Source organism: Malus sylvestris, chromosome 5 (assembly GCF_916048215.2).
Source record: "Malus sylvestris chromosome 5, drMalSylv7.2, whole genome shotgun sequence".
Classification (NCBI taxonomy): Eukaryota; Viridiplantae; Streptophyta; class Magnoliopsida; order Rosales; family Rosaceae; genus Malus; species Malus sylvestris.
In genome coordinates this window covers 28,093,177-28,111,655 of record NC_062264.1, presented here as the reverse complement: position 1 = coordinate 28,111,655, position 18,479 = coordinate 28,093,177, and the positions used below count along the sequence as shown (strand labels likewise).

Below are 18,479 nucleotides of genomic sequence, written 5' to 3'. Positions count from 1 at the left end.
GAATCTTTTAAGATAGATTTCGATCAGATTTTTAACGAATGACGACATGCCACGTGACACTATCTACAACCTAATCATTTCAGAATCCTTTATATAATCCATCATTTCAGAACCCTCCCTCTATCTCTCTCTCTCCCTCTCTCACTCTCTCCCTCTCTCTCTCTCGACGAACGCACTCACCCCACTTAAGGCCACCGCCTTCTCCGACTCCTTAGGTACAAAGGCAAAGCCTTTCACTCCGTTTTTTAGCTAAAAGTTGCTTGCTTACCTTTATTAATACATATATATTAATAAGTATGTAAAAGTTGCTTGCAAAGCCTTTGTTTTTTAGGTACAAAGGCGTTATATATATATATATATATAGTTATATATATATATATATAGTTATATATATATATATATATATATTGATGAGTTTGATTGAATATTTTCTGAATTTATTTATGGGTGTGTAGTTCATCCCCAAATTGAAAAACTCTTTATTTATTTTTTTAATTATTAGTACATGTTTTTTTGTTTGTTTGTATGTAATTTTTAATTAAATATGTAAAAGTGAGAGGCCGAAGGCAGTGTGTAGGCTTCTAATTTTAAATTAAATATATAGAGTGCAAGGCAGAAGGCAGTATTTTGTTTCTCAGCCACACTTCCACATGCATCCACCACACCCTGCAGGCGGTGGAGGCCGACCTACGGAGGAAAAGAAACAACACTTTTTTTTTTTTCTTGGTTTTTGATCATTCTGTTGTATCGTGATGTACTTGCTAGGTCTTTCATGGATAACCAAGGACACGGTAATCCGGCAGCCGATGCCGTAGCCGGATGGTGCATGAGTCTGATGCGTGCTGGGGTACTGGTTCTGGCATTCGTAATTGGAATGATTGTTCACTTTAGTCAGGCTGAGGGTAGTGTTAAGCATGGATTTCAGGGCTTCGTCGAGTCTCTGTATTTTGCTGTTGTTACTATAACAACAGTAGGGTATGGAGACTACTTTCCCAATACGGGTACCTCGAAGTGGTTGATGGTATTAGTCTCAGTGTTTTTAGCAAATCCAAGTATGTGTATCATTAATAAAATCATAGGTAAACTCATATCTTGGATTGTTTCCAAGAGTAGATTTTATCAAAGGCCTGTGCAACATCAGATAGGTTCGGCAACCTTTTGTATGCTTATCCTGGTAGTAATCATAGGGCCTGCATTAATACACCTATTGGAGGTGGAGCAGATGAATTATGCAGAGGTCTATTACTTCAACGTTATATCGTTGATGACGGTTGGGTATGGCGATTTTTCGTTCAAGTCTACCGGTGGACAGCTTTTCGCTTCATTTTATCTGCTAAGTGGACCACTGCTGGTACTCCGATATTTAGACTTCGTAGTTGGCTCTCTTCTCCAAAAGTGGGCGGGGTAATTAAATTTACTTTATTTACATATACCTATGTCTTTGTGACTCTTTGAAGTAAAGTTTATAATCTTTTTTTATATGCAGACCAAACTTAGAACAACAGTTACGCGACGCCAGGGCAGCTAGAGCACTTGATCGAGCTCTTCCACTGGCAGTAAGGATAAGAAACCAACCAGGAGTAACACAAAATGTGCTATCAAAAGTAACGGAAGCATCGGAAAGGATTGTGGCATCACAACAAGAGACACGAGAATTGCTTCAAGCATTGAAGAGATCCCAAAAGGCACAAGAACGACGACGTACGGCCTACAATGGTCACGGACGGTTCACAAGGGACCTCGTCAATGAGATTCAGGTATTTTCAAGGACTATTGATTGTAATTTGTTTGTATCTTTTGATTTCTTTTCTTACTAGTGCTTTTGATTTAATGAAGTATGCAAGAAACGGAAATGTAGAACAAGGAGCTGATCGAAACCCACATGGAAGGTAGAGATCCGAGGATGTCTTCTACTGGACATGAATTCTCAACTTGCTCAGCCATTGTGAAAGGAAGGTTTCCATGGCAAGTTCTTGCAGAGGCAGCCCTGCAGAATCTCGATAGTTTTGCCTGTTTGTCAACTACATCCCGATGACCATTCTTGGCATTCAAGTTTTACTTGTTTATGTGTTGTGCTACTAAGCTTGTTCTATGTAGGGGTAATCTATGATGAAATAATGAATTATCTAAAAATTCTTGTTTTACCAGATAAAGCTGACCTTTTATCCTAGTAATGCTATAACCGGATTAAAGCTTAAATACGAGTCTCTAAATTCTTAAAGCTTTTACCTAACCCCATAACAATCGGTCAGATTGAAAACACATCAACACCTTATCAATTGCATTAGTGCTGGCTCACAAATTGGGTTTGGCACCAATAACCCAATTTGAAAAATTAATTTATGGCTTCCAATTTTACAAAGTTGCAACTTTGAAAAATTGGCACAGCATATATAGCACTTGAATTAAGAGATAGATGAGAATACCCATCAAAATTACAGAAAGAAAAAAGGCAAAAATAACAATAACATACCAAAGAGTAGTGACGGGTTTGGGCTCATTATTTTCGTATTCCAATCCCGAATTCCTTGTGTGTACACCCACTCACAGAATTTTTCCAAAAACCTTACTGCACCCCAAGGGTGTGTTTGTTTGGCTTCCCTAAGTTTCACTAGACTGGCTTGGCTTAGCTAAGAATGTTAGTCTCTGACTTTAATGAGACTAAGTCTCACTCGTTCGGACTAAATGCTTCACTGAGAGTTCTTAGGCGAGACCCCTTGAAAAGTGGCGGACTAGCTAGGACCGCTCGCCCTCGTCTGTTGTCTGCTTCACACCTCCTCTGAAACTAACATGCATCTCTCAAAGATGCCTAGAAAACCAACCCAACACCAACCCACATGAATCTACATGTCAAAGATGCCAGCAGCATCTGAAATGCTTTAACCGACCAAGGAACTCAAAAATCCCAGAAAGCCAACAAATTTTCATCATCGATTACCCCATAAATTCATACGGGTTGTCCCCAGAAGCTTCGATATCAGCAATTCAACATCCAAAATGCTCGAATTAATTGCAAAAACCCAGTTCAAAATCAGATCAACCAAGTTGCCCAAATCAACCTCGTCGCCCAAATCAACCTCGGCGCCAACTCCGACACAAGATCCTTGGCATTTCTCTAAATCCGGCTGCAAAAATGAAGAATTTTGATCTGGGGTTTTCACAAAAAAAGGTGACTTGAGCTTTTGAGAGAGAGAGGATGTTGGATGGAGTGCTTGTAGATGTATCATTGAAGAAGACGACCAGAGGATAATGGAAAGGAATAAAAATGGCAAAAGTGGATTAAAATAATGTAAGAAGAATGACTAGATGATGCTGGAATGGATTAAAAAAATGGCAATAGTAGGTTAAAAATTGTAAAAGTGAATAAAAAATAGTAAAATATTTTAGTCCAGACTTTAGTATGGCACTGCACCAAACACTTCACTAATCTTATCCTGCTTAGTTCAAGCCAAGTCAGTCCAGCTTAGTCCCTGAATCTAGTCCAGTCCGAGATAGTCCGGTGCAACAAACGCTTATCCTAGGACCTAAAGAGAAAAATCGTCCTCTTCTCAAATATTTAGCTTCAAATACAGTTCCTATTGATTGAAAATTGTCGAAAGTATATTGGTTCATGCATACCAGCTCAGCAGATTCTGAAAATTTTCTCCAAGCAACAGCAACTTACCGCATCTTCCATATCGATGCAGACTATATAATTGGAATCACCATTCGAATCCAACGTGGGTTATTGTTGAGACTATTAATCTCATATCGAGAAAAAAGAAATTTCGCATTTGGTTATCCCAACATATTAATACAACTCTCATGATCAACCAAAATTATATGAAATTGTCATTCTAACCCTCTAATTAAAATTAAACATAAATAAGAAATATGGGTAGTAATATAATTTCGTACAACCAAAATTTTGCTTCTTTTTTTTCAAAACTTCACCTACATGTAACTTTAACATATTCTTGATTAAAAAAACAAAATAAATAAAACTCTCTCCCTTCTCCCCACTCTCGCATTCTCTCTGACTCTTTTCCTCCCTTCTTCCATTTAAAAAACAAAAATAAATTTTTTTACAATCATTTTGTGTGTGCCAATATGCTAGTAAGTAATTGGATTAATCTTCATTTTATGGTCCACGTCATCCGATTTGTATTGTCCACGTGTTAAACTTAAAAATTCATTACAAGTGAGGTAACGTGTTCAGACTATCAATCTTACATCAAGAAAAAAATCTTGCATGCGTTCAGTGGCGAGGCCACGTGAGGGCGAGGAGTGGCGGTCGCCACTCCCCTCGCCGGAAAGACAAGGCTGGAGCGCTGGCCAGCCCCTCCCCTCCTACTGTTGTAGCGCTGCTGCTCTTCATCTCTTCCGGTGTTGTCTCTGTCTGCATCTGCTCTGCGCGCAGCAGAGCTGCATTCAATTGTTTTTTCAAAACACCCAGGCCAAAACGACGTCGTCGAAAATCGCCGCTGAGAGTAAGAATTCCGACCGATTTTTTGAACCTGCTGCGCTGCTGGGTTTTGATATCAAGGGAAGACGACGATCTTATTTTGTTTAGAACCCAACGACGTCGTTTACATTATTATATACTTTGGTTATCAAAACTCAATATTCCTTTAATGAAACGGTGCGGTTTGGCTCCTTTATTTTCATTTTTATTTTTTAATTCTATTGATGTGGTTTCTTTTCCAACCGCAATACCCTTGCACAATTAAAATTATCTTCCCTCTATCTCATTTGTTTAAACTTTTAGACTTAAGAAAAACAAAAGGTTGTCACTCGGTACTACGGTATGGTGATATTTATTTTCATTTGAAAGTGAGAGGTCTTAGGTTCGAATCTTGTACATGGCGAATTCGATACCAAATTAGATTATCCATCATGTAGCTTAGCTGAACTCCCCCTCCATTAGGTTGTTCATCGTGTGACTTAGCAGAACTCTCATTCCCCTTAGTGTAAAAATATCGATGTACTCAAAAAAAAAAAACAAAAAAACAAAAGGTTGATGTTTGTTATTGTTCTTTTTTATTTCTTGTTATTATTTCTAGTATTTAAAATTATTTTATCTTATTTTCTTTTAATTCTTGAGAAATAATGACTTCAGAACTTGTTTCATATATACAAAAAGTTTTGTGGGGAAAGGTATTCGTGTTCATATTATGTGAGAAATGTTTTTGTTTTTATTGAAAGAAATGTTTACATAGAGAGAGATGTACAACAATTATGTGATAGTTTGGTTGTTTAAATTGAAAGATGATCTTGCATTTATTGATAATGAGCTTATTATGCGATATCATGACATGAAACATTGCCGATAACAATTACAACTTGTTTGTATCGATAAATTATGAACAACATTACAATTGTTTACTAGCTAAAAGAATTTAATTGTCTAATTTTTTTTCAGAATCTACTAACGCTTTTAAATTCGGCCACTCCCCTCGAAAATTCCTGGCTTCGCCACTGCATGCGTTTATAAGTAACCGATAAACTTCACCAAATTAGTTTTTAGTGCTGACAAAGCTTCTCACCTACCTATTATAAAAACTTTATGATTGATGTGTACTAATGGTTTATTTAAGAGTGTTGCAGGAAGTAGTATTGTTAGTCATTAGTTGAATTTATATTTATTGCTGACACAGATTTGTGTATGTATGGCATGCTCTAGCTTGGTATTAGGGTGGAGTAAAACTAGTTAGGGGTGGGCATAAAAACCGGGAAGTAGAAGATTCGAAAAAATATATATATTTTGGTTAGAACCGTAAACCGGTATGAACCGAACTGGAACCGTCGTGAACCGAAATGTACAGTTTTAGTAATAAATTTGAGCGAAATCGCACCAAACTGAATCTTTGATATTTATCGATTCCGATTTGAGAGTGGAACCTGGCCAAACCAGACCATGCCCAACCTATATACTGGAGGGCATTTACATCGGAAATGGATACTAATGTATTTTACAATCATCTATACGTTTATATGCTTGTGTTTATTAGAATTTTAAAAATAAAATATTTAAAGAGATCAAATATTAAATGATTGCTAATGGTTTTTTGTGCCAACCTTCGAACGATGTTTCGTTGTTGAAGAAGTTGTTCATATATTTATATTTAAAGACTGTTTTTGGATATCTACCTTACCTTTATTGGGAAAACGACAGAAAGCTCGTCGATAAGTTCGGGAGTGACTGTTCGGGGTTCTCAAGTTTTAGTTCCGAGTTTGGAGGAACAAAAGGTATGGTTCTGATCAGGGGATTGAAATGAGGACGGTGGTGGCGTTTTGAAGGTCGATCCGCACGCGTTGGGCGGTTTTCTTTGCGTTCCAGAGAGAAGAGAGAGGACGAGGTTAAAAAGAGAAGAAGACAAGAAGGAGAGAGATAGTGTTTGCGTCGGTGGGATGGTTTCCCACAAAGGAAATATTTCTATAAATAGAAAATACGCATATTTGTCGATTTGTCCTTCGAACTTGTATATAGTTGTCAATTTCCCATCTAAAGTTCAATTTTTCCCCTGACGATAGATTTTAAAAATTTTCATAAAAATTTTCATCAATTTTGATCAAGCGAACAACACATGACAATTGTATAGGGGCTAAAAGAATGGAAAATTGGCTGAAAGTTGGATGAAATTTTTTAAAATATAACGTTAGGGGGGATTGTATGTTTATAAAATCTTAAGGGGGTAGTCGACTAAAGTTAAAGTTTACAAGGAAAAGTGGCTAATTATAATAGTTTGGGATTAATTGGCTAAAATTAAAGTTCAGGATAAGTTCGGAGAGAAAACTGACAAATACCTATAGAAAATATCCTACACAAAAAGACAATGGGACATTTTCTAAAATAGGAAACTGATATTTTCAAAACAGTCCCTTGAAGATGATTACCAAATTAACCTTAACATTTCGTGCTTTGTAAAATCTTTGTTCTAAATCTAAATTTATTTCTGTTCCACTTGCACTCATGCGTTTAAGATGATGAATAATACAAAAATAAAACAAGAAGAGAGACAATATCAATTGAGCTCAAATGTCCATGTAGAATTTCACTTTGCCCTACATGAGTAGTTTGGTCAAATTACAACAACCAGGAGAAAATACACAAAATTAAGGACAGGGTCATCTCATACAGCCATCAAATCTTATAAAGATGTTGACCCGTACTCTTTTATTTGCTGATTCCTCTCATTGAAATTTGTCGTGTTGCACAAAGTTAGTTACGGATTGCAATGAAATTTGTCGTCTATCATTCAAGAGAGAACAATGAAAAGGAGAAGAAATACGATGCCACAAATAAATGTTGTGAAGCACTAATCCGTTATTTGTCGTCGGAAGTAAGTTTGACGTCAAGCCATCCAGCCTATGACAACCAAATTAGAAGCACATTTGGAGTAACAAATTGGCTAAATTGGATTAATACTTCCCGTGATGGTAGGATAATCAGAAGATAATCCCGTCGTGAAAAAAATCGGATTTAAATCCTTGTGGTGAAGTCCGTTAGGATTCAAGTCCAAAATTAACATCTCCTTGTCGTTGAAGCCCATGAAGCCCAATTTCCTTGGCATGGTGTTTTACAATCTGCATGCCATATACGTTTGCCAATGTTAGTCAGGCGAATAGGCTCCAGAAACTAGTTAACTAAACCAATATAGGCGCCAGAAAGCAGTTACCTCATTTTTCTAACGATGCTCCAGCGTCACCTCTTCAACTGCAGTAGAGAGTTTTGCATTAATCTTCTCCACTTCATCAAGCTCTTTCATTAATTGCTGGAGAAAAAATAAAATTGTACAAAGATATATCAGTTTGTGTAGGAAAAAGGCGAGAATATACTAAAGGATTACCCCCAACTAATTTGATGCACGTGTGACAAATAACGGATCAGAAAATGTGGAAGAAGAAACGTAACACGTCCAACATCAAATTATGATTTCAACGCTAGGATGCATTAATAAAGGACAACGAAAGATTTTTTTCATTCTTTTAGTTATTCATATAACCGTTTTGAAGGGAAACATGTTAACCACTGTGAGTTATTTCAAAGCGAATGCAGCAAAAAGATATCAAAGAGCAGGCAATCATGCCTTATGACTACGTGCCATTACTGTCCGTATGAATGCAAACAAGAATACCATACAAAGCTAGGCTCACATGTGATGATGGCTGCAACGATCATCAATAGTATAGGTCAGCCCCCAAGAATAAAAACATAACGGGAACCCCAGAAGATAAGGAAGGATGGAACCATGGAAGGAAAATTCCAATGCTTAACTGGGATAACCTCCAGGGAATAAAGAAAGTAGACAAGCAACGAGATTAGTAGGTAGCATGTCCATGATCCTTTCCTCATCCGGGTCCTCTCAATGACTATAACTAGAATCCAACTTTTTTTCTGCAGAAGATTTTGGGAATTTGGATATAACAGTAAATGCAGGAAACTTGAAAACCAAGAACACATACAAACCTCAGATAATATTTTCCCTTCCTTGTGATAAGAATTTGATTCTCCAACAAGTTCTGCATGCTTTCTCCTGTACACATATTAGATTCTCCAGTAAAAGAAATGTGAAATGTAGCAGAGAAGAAACAATCGAAGTCTTCCACTATACAAAGCATAATAAATTGACAAGTAAAAATGCGCATTGTACCTAAGGGAATGGAGATCAAGATGGATGTGCTCTTCATCTGATGACACTTGAGATTTAGGTGCCATTAGAATTGCTTGCTGCTTAGCATTTTCAACTTGAGCTTCCACCCATTGTCTTTCATTTGTCCCAAAACTGCACAATATTCAGCAGTAACAGAGTCAGCAGAGATTCCAAATTTACTGACAACAAAAAAATGCTAGCATGAAAGTTGACAAGAAACAAGGTTTAACCAGCCACAGATATAGAAATACCACATCTATTCGAGTACCATAAATATGAGAGAGAGAGAGAGAGATTGATGATGATGGGGGAGATTGAACAGAATACAAATAACTAAAATGGAAAAAATACTATATACCTCTCAAGGGCCAGAGAAGTAAATTAAGTAACTACTAGAATATACCCTCTCACTCGGATTACACAAAAGGAATATATCTCGAATTTCCACCATACTATTTATCTGTCAGCTTTTTGTACCTTCTTTTTAGATTTTCTTAAAGGAACTTTTGTAGCTTCTTTGTATATTTCTTAAAGGAAATAAAAGGATTGAAGTAAATAATAACAACAATTGTTCTAGTTTCTCAAAGAGGATGTAGGAATCTGAATCCAACAAAATAAGTAGGCATCATTCAATCAATTTCAATAAGTTAGAAACTTTCTGAATAGGGGAAAAAGTTACATACATTGAACGAATTCGATGAAACTCAGAGACACGCTGATGATGTGATTTTTTAAGATCTGCTGCAACAAAAAGGCCAAATAAAAGGCGTCAATATTGCTACTCTATATAAGTTAAAACAGCTAGGTAACTCTAGATTATGGATATTCTCTTGCGCAAAGAATCAAAATTTGCATCAAAGTGATGGTGACATGAATACATATGGTTGGCATACATATTAAGTTTCTGTACATGATTAAGGCTGTGTATGGAATCACTACTCTACCACACCAGCGAATTGGACAAGTAGTTTATTATAAAAACAAAAATAATCTTGCAAATCATAAAGTTGCAGCAATGCTGGCTAAAGTTCCGACCTAAGTGAAAGCAACACTGGCTGACGAGTACATCAGAAGCCTGATGAGTAAGCATGTCAAATTGAGAATGCAGATCTCTAAGCTGCCTCTGCCAACTGTAAAGCTTCAGCTTTATAGGCCAAAGTTGCATCCCTAAGGAAGGAAAGAAGTCTGTAAGTAGCTGGGGCAGGATACCACAATGCATCATCACTAGGCAAAAAAATGATTATGATTCTGTAATCCAAGAATCAATGGTACATCTAAAGATACAAAATGTCCATATCATACTGAACCTGAAAACTAGGTTTATTAGATAAAGTGAAGTTAGAACCAACTCGACATGATGTTAAATTATGAACGAGGATAAACTGCAAATCTAACACATGCAAAGAAACTTTAATAAGACCTATTTCACAGTCCATCATCAATGTAATTGCCAGTCATATCTTATACCAGAAAAAACGTGTCATAAAATCTTTAGTCCAGGTGATTCCATCAAGTACAAACAAGAACTTAGCTCGTACCAAACGACATGCATAAGCCTGAACTCAACCACATCCAGAAACCCTTTCACACCCTGCTTGCCCTCAAACAAATCAAGTCAGAACTTCAATAACCGTCGCACCAAAGTAGTCAGATAGATCCAAAGCAAAAGGTAGCACAAGCAACGCTATTGTATAACGGATACTATAATTACAGGATATCAAATCTTCCACTACAACAACAATCAGGGTGTCAGATGATTAATGAAGAGCATGGCAAGGAATCTTGAGAAGCATAACAAGATGAAGTGCAAGAGTTCAAAAGGCAACTAGCCGACTGATCAAATTACCCGAGCATGGAAAGACAGGAAATGTGCTGCCGAGAATGGCCAACTTCATGAAATGTGGGGCTGTCTACTAATTATTCCTAAAGAGTAAATAATCAGGAGTTGGGGGATGAGAGAACACATGTTTTGTCTGCATCATACATACACAAAAGGCACTATATCATCCACAACTATAATTCAAAGGACTGGCATTTTCTTCAAACATCTAAAATCAGTCAATTTGCTTATATACATCATTTTTGTTTGGTTCGGTTTGATGTTGCTAGAATTTTTGCTTTACCCACGAAAGCTAAAAGCGATATCAACCATATCTGGAGAATTCACAATAAGAACGGAATGTAATAAGCATACCGTGATAAACAGACATCCAATTCCTTTTACCTTCACCAGCTTTGACAACATAATACAACAAGGTGCAGAGGGAATTATGACTAGGAAATCGCCCTGCACCTTGCAGGCTTCCCTTCAAGTATATCATTAAGATGAAGAAGAATGTTACATGATTCACTACCATATAACAGATAAAATCACTAAATTACGTAATCGGTTTAATAAGATAAAAACATTAAATTAGGTAATCGGTTTAATGAGCCCAAACCCTCCATTTCCCAACAGCAATGTAGGTAATGCGCAATCAAATCCGATAAGAAAAGACATCACTGGATTAATTTGAAATTTTAAATAACACGAGTCTGTCAACTGCAAGCAATACATTTACCAACACATAATAAAGAGTCAAACGATTTCCCTGCTACGGGTAGAATCGAACTCACACAGCCCCATGCCGGGGCAGTAGAGCCGCAACAGACGGAATTCCTCAGGCTTCGAAGTGGTGGGAATGAGCCGATACCGAGTCATCACATTCAGGTGGACTTGGATTATCCCTCTGGAGATTTCCTCGATGAGCTCTTCACCTAAGTAGGCACGATCAGTTTGCATTTTGAAATTCAAGGTGGCCGTCTGGTTGGTCTCGCTGGTTAAAAGCAAGGGAGGAGGCAATGACTTGGTAGTCACCATAAAGCTGCCGCCAAGCCAGCGATCGTGCAAGAAGAGCGTGGCCTGCAGACGATCATCAAAGTAGAGGTAGAAGCCGTCCTTGTTGTTGGGGTTTGTGACTACGAGCTTCAGCTTCCATTCAACAGTACACTCGGGCCCGGCCGCACTGAGTCGGGAAATGGTAATCAACTCGACACTTACCTCCAATGGTGCCGGAAAAGGCGAGTAAGCCCTATAGCAGACCAGGATGAATAACACAATACTTGCAGTAAAAAAAGCTAAACTGCTCACGACTAGAAAGGGCCGCTTGCTATAATCGGCCCTCACTGTTGAATAAGCATTGAGAACGAACACCGGTGGCTGCATGACGATGAGGAGCCAGGTAGATCGATCAATGCCAGTGGGAGAAAAGATGAACAACACGGGCCGAGGGAAAGATAACTAAAACGATTATACGAGGAATCAATCAGAACCCATTAATAATTTCATAGATTTCGAACCCAAAACAACAAAATCGATCAGAACCCAATAATAACTTCACAATCTACAAAACAAAATCATAGAAACAGGTCGTCGGATTTGGAATTTACCAGATGAGGAGAGCAGGACGAGGGAGTAGGACGAGTGAGAAGGATCAGCGACGAGGAGGACCGGCGAGAAGGACGACCGAGAATGAGGAGCGAGCAACGCTTCCGAAGACGGGCTTAGCAATCCCGTGAGAATTGGGGTTCTCGCCAAGAACTTTTAGCGAAGGGGTTTGTCGGAGCTATTACCGGCTAATCTTATTAAACTTAAACCATGCGAAACAAACACTGGATTACACTTTTATTAGTAGTCCAGTCCCAATGAAACTTAAGTGAGCCCAAACAAAAACACTCTATAAGTTTATTGATGCCTATTTCACAATTTGTAAATTAAATTGGGATAATTGACACTTATTTGTTTTGGCGGAACTCAAATTGGAGACTTTTCTAAGAGCACTGTTGGAAATTTTAATATTATTATTAGTATTATAATTATATTAAATAATTGAGTGGAAATTAGAAGTGGTGTCTTTTGGTAGAAATATGAATCTATCATAATAAAGAGTCGTAATTTTTTACTCTTCATAAATGATCACATGCTTTATAAAGAAGTATCTCAAATCTATATATAGGGAAGCATCCTATAATCATAAAAACAACTTTTCATCATATATATTATAGTGCACTAAAAATTAGATAATCTCATTGAGTCTATATGAGAGCATTTTCAACACAAATGTTTTTCATCGGAGCATTGTAATTTTGAGTGCTACTATTAGAAGGATGTGGCTGTTGTATTCTGAGAGACAAGCGCCAGCCAACTATGAGCACCGTAGTGGCGCGTAAACTTGTCTTAAGGACAAGGTGTCCAACACTTGTCTCGACCGTATTTCCAGGTTTTTCTAATCCATTAGTCAAGTTCGTTTAACATTAGTTAATCATGTGCATGCATTACTTTTACGGACGAAGCCACTATAGGCTTAGAGGGGCGGATGCCCCCACTCAACTTTTTTGTTTGTTTGTTTGTTTTGTTTTGTTTTTCTCACAAAGATTGTACAGTTTTGCATCCCAATGACCGACCCTAAATAAAATACAATTAAACTCTATATGTTAATTGGTACTATAAGGGAAATGTTAAGGAGACTCTTCTAAAAGTGGGTCTCTCAAGGAACTCTCCATCATTTCATGTTTTTGGCACAATTTCGTATTAACATTATAAAACATTGTGCCAAAAACATAAGGTGACGGAGAATCCATGGAGTGTCCCACTTTGAGAGAGTCCCCTTAGCATTTCTCTTGGTATTAATATGATTGACTTCTCCAACAATGATTTTAAGTGTTTTGTATGAAAAACTTTATGGATTAATATGTAAGTGTTTTGTTTAGTAAATTTTTTTAGCTTTTTAATTGTGACTTTGTTGTTTAAGGATGCCCTCAATCACACAAATCTCTAGCTTCGTCCCTGATTATTTTGATATATAATTGCATGAATTTTTTATTTATTTTCTATGTGATTTAATATGGCAATTATACCCTATTTTCCCAACAATCTTAAGACAAGATTAGGTTTGGTTGCTATAATCTTGTCATCAGTTCCGAATTGCATTACATAATTGGTAATTCATAATTGTTGTTTTGCATGATTGCATACTTGGGTTTTCCATGTTCGTTTTGATTGTTAATTTAGTAAGTGCATGATCACTTTGTAGACAACATTTGTTGTATTCATACATGTATTGTTTCAAAGAACATGCCAACTATATATGTGTTATTGTTGTGTTTTTACATATGCTTAATGTCGTATAAGGTTCTAAAAGTCGTTAGGCGCTAGTCGGGCGGCAGGCTGGGGTCTAGCGGCTAGGCGGCTAGGCGGATTTAAGTAAATCAATCATATTTCGTGTAAATAAGTGTGCTTATACTTGAAATCTATATAATTTCGTCATAAACTACAAAATAGAATGCATATATATTTTGAAGTATTGGAACATAATGAAAACATGTGAAATAAGGATATAATGTGTGTTCATTTAAGTATGTAACAAGTCTCTTACAATTTATTAGAAAAACAAAACAAAATGCAAAATGAAAGTTATTTATTTTCTGTCTAAGTGAGTTGCGACCTAGGCGAATGTTTAGGCGGGTCTAGGCGGGAGCCTAGGCGGTCTAGGCGGGAGCCTAGGCGGTCTAGGCGGGTCCCTAGGTGGTCTAGGCGGTGCCTTAGTAGGTCTAGGCGCCCTTAGCATTAATCGAGGCGATGGCCAGCCGCCTAACGCCTAGGCAGGGCCTAGGTGGCGCTAGGCGGGGATTTTTAGAACAGTGTACACGAAGTGATTCATAAATTCATATACTATTTGTGAATTTAATTAGGATTTGATTGGGTTCAAATTAAGAGAGAATATTGGAGCATGCATAGCACTTCTTTTGTCTTTTATATAAGTGACAATGATACGTATATAATCTTGTACTAGTTCACAAAAGGTTATTTCCTCACGAGTTTTCACAGGGAAAAGTTATTTGGTGAAGCAAATTTTCGTAATATGATGTTTTCTCCACTTATATTGGTTTTTTGTGTTAGATTAATCACCGACGAAATTTGAACACAAGCCTTTGTACAAAGGCTCAACTCATTTTCATCAATGTGGTAAATGATCACTTGCCTCTACTTGCATTAGTTGAAAAGTTTATAATTCTCGTGAAAGAATATGAGATGTGATTTTTTTTTTTTTTAAAGAATTAACGTTTAGTCTGAGAAAATTAATTATATTTTTATGCAACCCTCACGAAGTTATAATTTCTGCAGACCTCATGAAGAGTTGCGACCCTTCATGAAAAGGTGATATCCAAACAAAGAAGAAAACGGTTTCTATATGGAAAGTAACACTATTCCTTGCCTGGAAATGGCAAGCCCTGCACAATGCTTAGTTTTCTGCATGCAAATATAGATACTTTCATTTCATGGAAGCAAATGGCCGAGTCATCACGGGTTTGGTTGGAGGATGGAAACACTCGGTTTGTTTAGTATCTATTGGTGAAAGATGGCTTGAAATATATATATATATATATATATATATATATATATATATATATATATTTCATAAATTAGACAAAATTTGAATACAATATGTGGTTTCCTATTTCTAAGTATGGTGAAATAGTATGTAATGGTATTAAAACAAACACAATGTGAGTAAATTGTGGGGGAGTGACATAGTTAATTTGAGATTATATGTTAACAATAAAAAGTAATTTGCTTCTAGAATGAGATAAAGATTATCTTTTACAATTGTGATTTTAAGATATTGAAAGATTAGAGATCTTTTGGCAAATACCTTAAAGGTGAAGGAGTTTACCAAAGCGTTAGTAAACTACTTGGCAATTAGGTCCGGATATATGTTTGGAGGACTTAACGTTAGAAAACAACTACTCATAAACAAAATTAATTTTCATGCATGGATGAAATTTGTGATGGTCATACATAAAAGAGATAGTCAGCCTAGTGGATCCACTTATTAAGGTTTGACTAGAGAGTAAGTTGTATCATCGAGGAGAATAAGTTAAAAGCCCGCAATATAGTAGTCACAGTGGAAACCCAACCTAGTTGACTGGAGATCCCAAGATCTAGGTTCAAAAAGACAACTAAATTATGACAAATCAAAGTAGCATTACGGAGATATATTCTCGTTCCACCCATGCAAGACGAGTTGGAGTATCGCTTGGACAACCTCTATAAACTTGCTCGAGTGGCTAAATAGGTTGGAATTCTAATAACCTTTCCACTCGATTCTCGTTATTTTTTACTTGAATTTTCTCATTTATCCTTTTAACTTTCTTCTTACTCATGCTTGATGATCACAACTAGGTAATTTTTAGATCACTCTGTAACTTTGCAAAATCAACAAAATTAGAAATGATTTAAATGTCAGTTCACATTGTCGATATTTTAATTCGTTAAGTGAAGAACATGGTTTGTCTATTTTATAAATAACCATTAGATGACTAAATAATTTTCAATTGAGTTATGTTTTTTTTTTTATAAAGATGATCATTAAGAGTAACTTAAAAATACCAAAGTGGATGATTAACTCCGGGAGGTCATATCATGGAAGTTAGAAGGAGCTCCTCCAGACAAGGGTGCAAACACTGGAGATTAAATACATAAAACTATCACCATTTTTGTTCAGTAAGATTCCAACTTCTAATGGTTTTTCTTGGTGGGCTGAAATGACGTCCTAGCCTAGGCCCCTTCCTCTTTGGCCCGTGCCATATTTTTTACAACAAGCACCAACGTCGTAGGCTCATTTCCGCCCATTCCCCACCTAGCCCTCCTCCATAGCACCTGCTTCATCGTCATCTCGTCCACCCCTATCTCCCAAACCAGCTCCGCCCTTTACGGCCATATTTGAATATGGTCTTCTTCTTAACCTTTTTTTGAGATCCAACTATTTAATTGCAATAATTGATTGAAATTCAACGATTAGATTTGAATATATCCAAAGGTAGTTTAATTAAATTAACCATAAATTTAAAGTATAAAAATAAAACTAATAAATTATTGAGCAGCCATGTTTAGCGCCTTCGGTTGGGTGAAGATGGTATATGAGTATAGCCTAATACTGTTTATTTAAAAATAATATTTTACAGGACTATAAATTTTGTCAGGACTATATCTAGCCTTTTCGGTTAAAAATAGGCTTAGGTTTCTATGGTGGGTACTTGGAGAGTAATATCTTATTCTTTGGGCCCTTTATAATAAGCTCAATAGGCCCCCCAATTCTGTCAAAACCCCAACTCAAAGCCCTATAAGTTTATTGATACCCTATTTCATAATTTGTAAATTAAATTGGGATAATTGACACTTTTTTATTTTGGCGGAACTCAAATTGGAGACTTTTCTAAGAGCGTTGTTTGAAATTTTATTATTATTATTATTATTATTATTATAATATTAAATAATTGAGTGGAAATTAGAAGTGATATCTTTTGGTAGAAATATGCGTCTATTATAATGAAGAGTCGCAACTTTTGACTCTTTATGAATGCTCACATGCTTTATAAAGAAGTATCTCAAATCTATAAATAGGGAAGCCTCCTACAATCATAAAAACAACTTTTTATCAAATATATTCATATTCATACATATAGTGCACTAAAAATTAGATAATCTCATTGAGTCTATATGAGAGCCTTTTCAACACAATTGTGCTTCATTGGAGCCTTGTAATTTGGATTGCTACTATTACAAGGACGTGGGCGTTGTACCTGGGGGGACAAGCGCCAACTAACCATGAGCATCGTAGTGGGGCGTAAACTTGTCTTAAAGACAAAGTGTCCAACACTTGTCAGAAGATTAATGAACAGCATGGCAAGGAATCTTGAGAAGCATAACAAGATGAAGTGCAAGAGTTCAAAAGGCAACTAGCCGACTGATCAAATTACCCGAGCATGGAAAGACAGGAAATGTGGTGCTGCCGAGAATGGCCAACTACATGAAATGTGGGGCTGTCTACTAATTATTCCTAAAGAGTAAATAATCAGGAGTTGGGGGATGAGAGAACACATGTTTTGTCGGCATCATACATACACAAAAAGCACTATATCATCCACAACTATAATTCAAAGGACTGGCATTTTCTTCAAACATCTAAAATCAGTCAATTTGCTTATATACATCATTTTTGTTTGGTTCAGTTTGATGTTGCCAGCGTTTTTGCTTTACCCACGAAAGCTAAAAGCGATATCAACCAAATCTGGAGACTTCACAATAAGAACGGAATGTAACAAGCATACCGTGATAAACAGAACGTCCAATTCCTTTTCCCTTCACCCGCTCCGACAGCATAATACAACAAGGTGCAGGGGGAATTATGACTAGGAAATGTAGCCCTGCACCTTGCAGGCTTCCCTTCAAGTATATCCTTAAGATGAAGAAGAATGTTACATGATTCAGTACCATATAACAGATAAAATCACTAAATTACGTAAACGGTTTAATGAGATAAAAACAATAAATTAGGTAATCAGTTTAATGAGCCCAAACCCTGCATTTCCCATGTAATGCGCAATCAAATCCGATAAGAAAAGACATCACTGGATTAATTTGAAATTCAGCAGAATCAATTTATCTTCAATTACATAAAACCAGTCTGTCAACTGCAAGCGACTACATTTACCAACAAATAATAAAGAGTCAAACGATTTCCCTGCTACGGGTAGAATCGAACTCGCACAGACCCATGCCGGGGCAGGAGAAGCGCAACAGACGGAATTCCTTAGGCTTTGAAGTGGTGGGAATGAGCTGATACCGAACCATCACATTCAGGTGAGCTTGGATTATTCCTCTGGAGATTTCCTCGATGAGTTCTTCACCTAAGTAGGCACGATCAGTTTGCATTTTGAAACTCAAGGTGGCCGTCTAGTTGGTCTCGCTGGTTAAAAGCAAGGGAGGAGGCAATGACTTGGTAGTCACCATAAAGCTGCCCCCAA

At 36.9% G+C, this 18,479-nt stretch overlaps 1 protein-coding gene across 12 annotated transcripts in view; it reads right to left on the bottom strand.

Moving 5' to 3' along the window:
- LOC126622010 (uncharacterized) overlaps positions 1–18,479 on the bottom strand; it is a 72,172-nt gene that overhangs the window by 47,830 nt on the left and 5,863 nt on the right. For 6 of the 12 annotated variants that reach the window (XM_050290648.1, XM_050290647.1, XM_050290653.1 and 3 more), the window contains 4 exons: positions 17,784–17,911; positions 9,669–9,800; positions 9,317–9,374; positions 8,634–8,765 (listed from right to left, as the gene is read on the bottom strand). In XM_050290648.1, the coding sequence (XP_050146605.1) occupies positions 8,634–8,765; positions 9,317–9,374; positions 9,669–9,800; positions 17,784–17,911 (450 nt within the window). The other 6 variants (XM_050290652.1, XM_050290651.1, XM_050290654.1 and 3 more) reach the window with 6 other exon arrangements.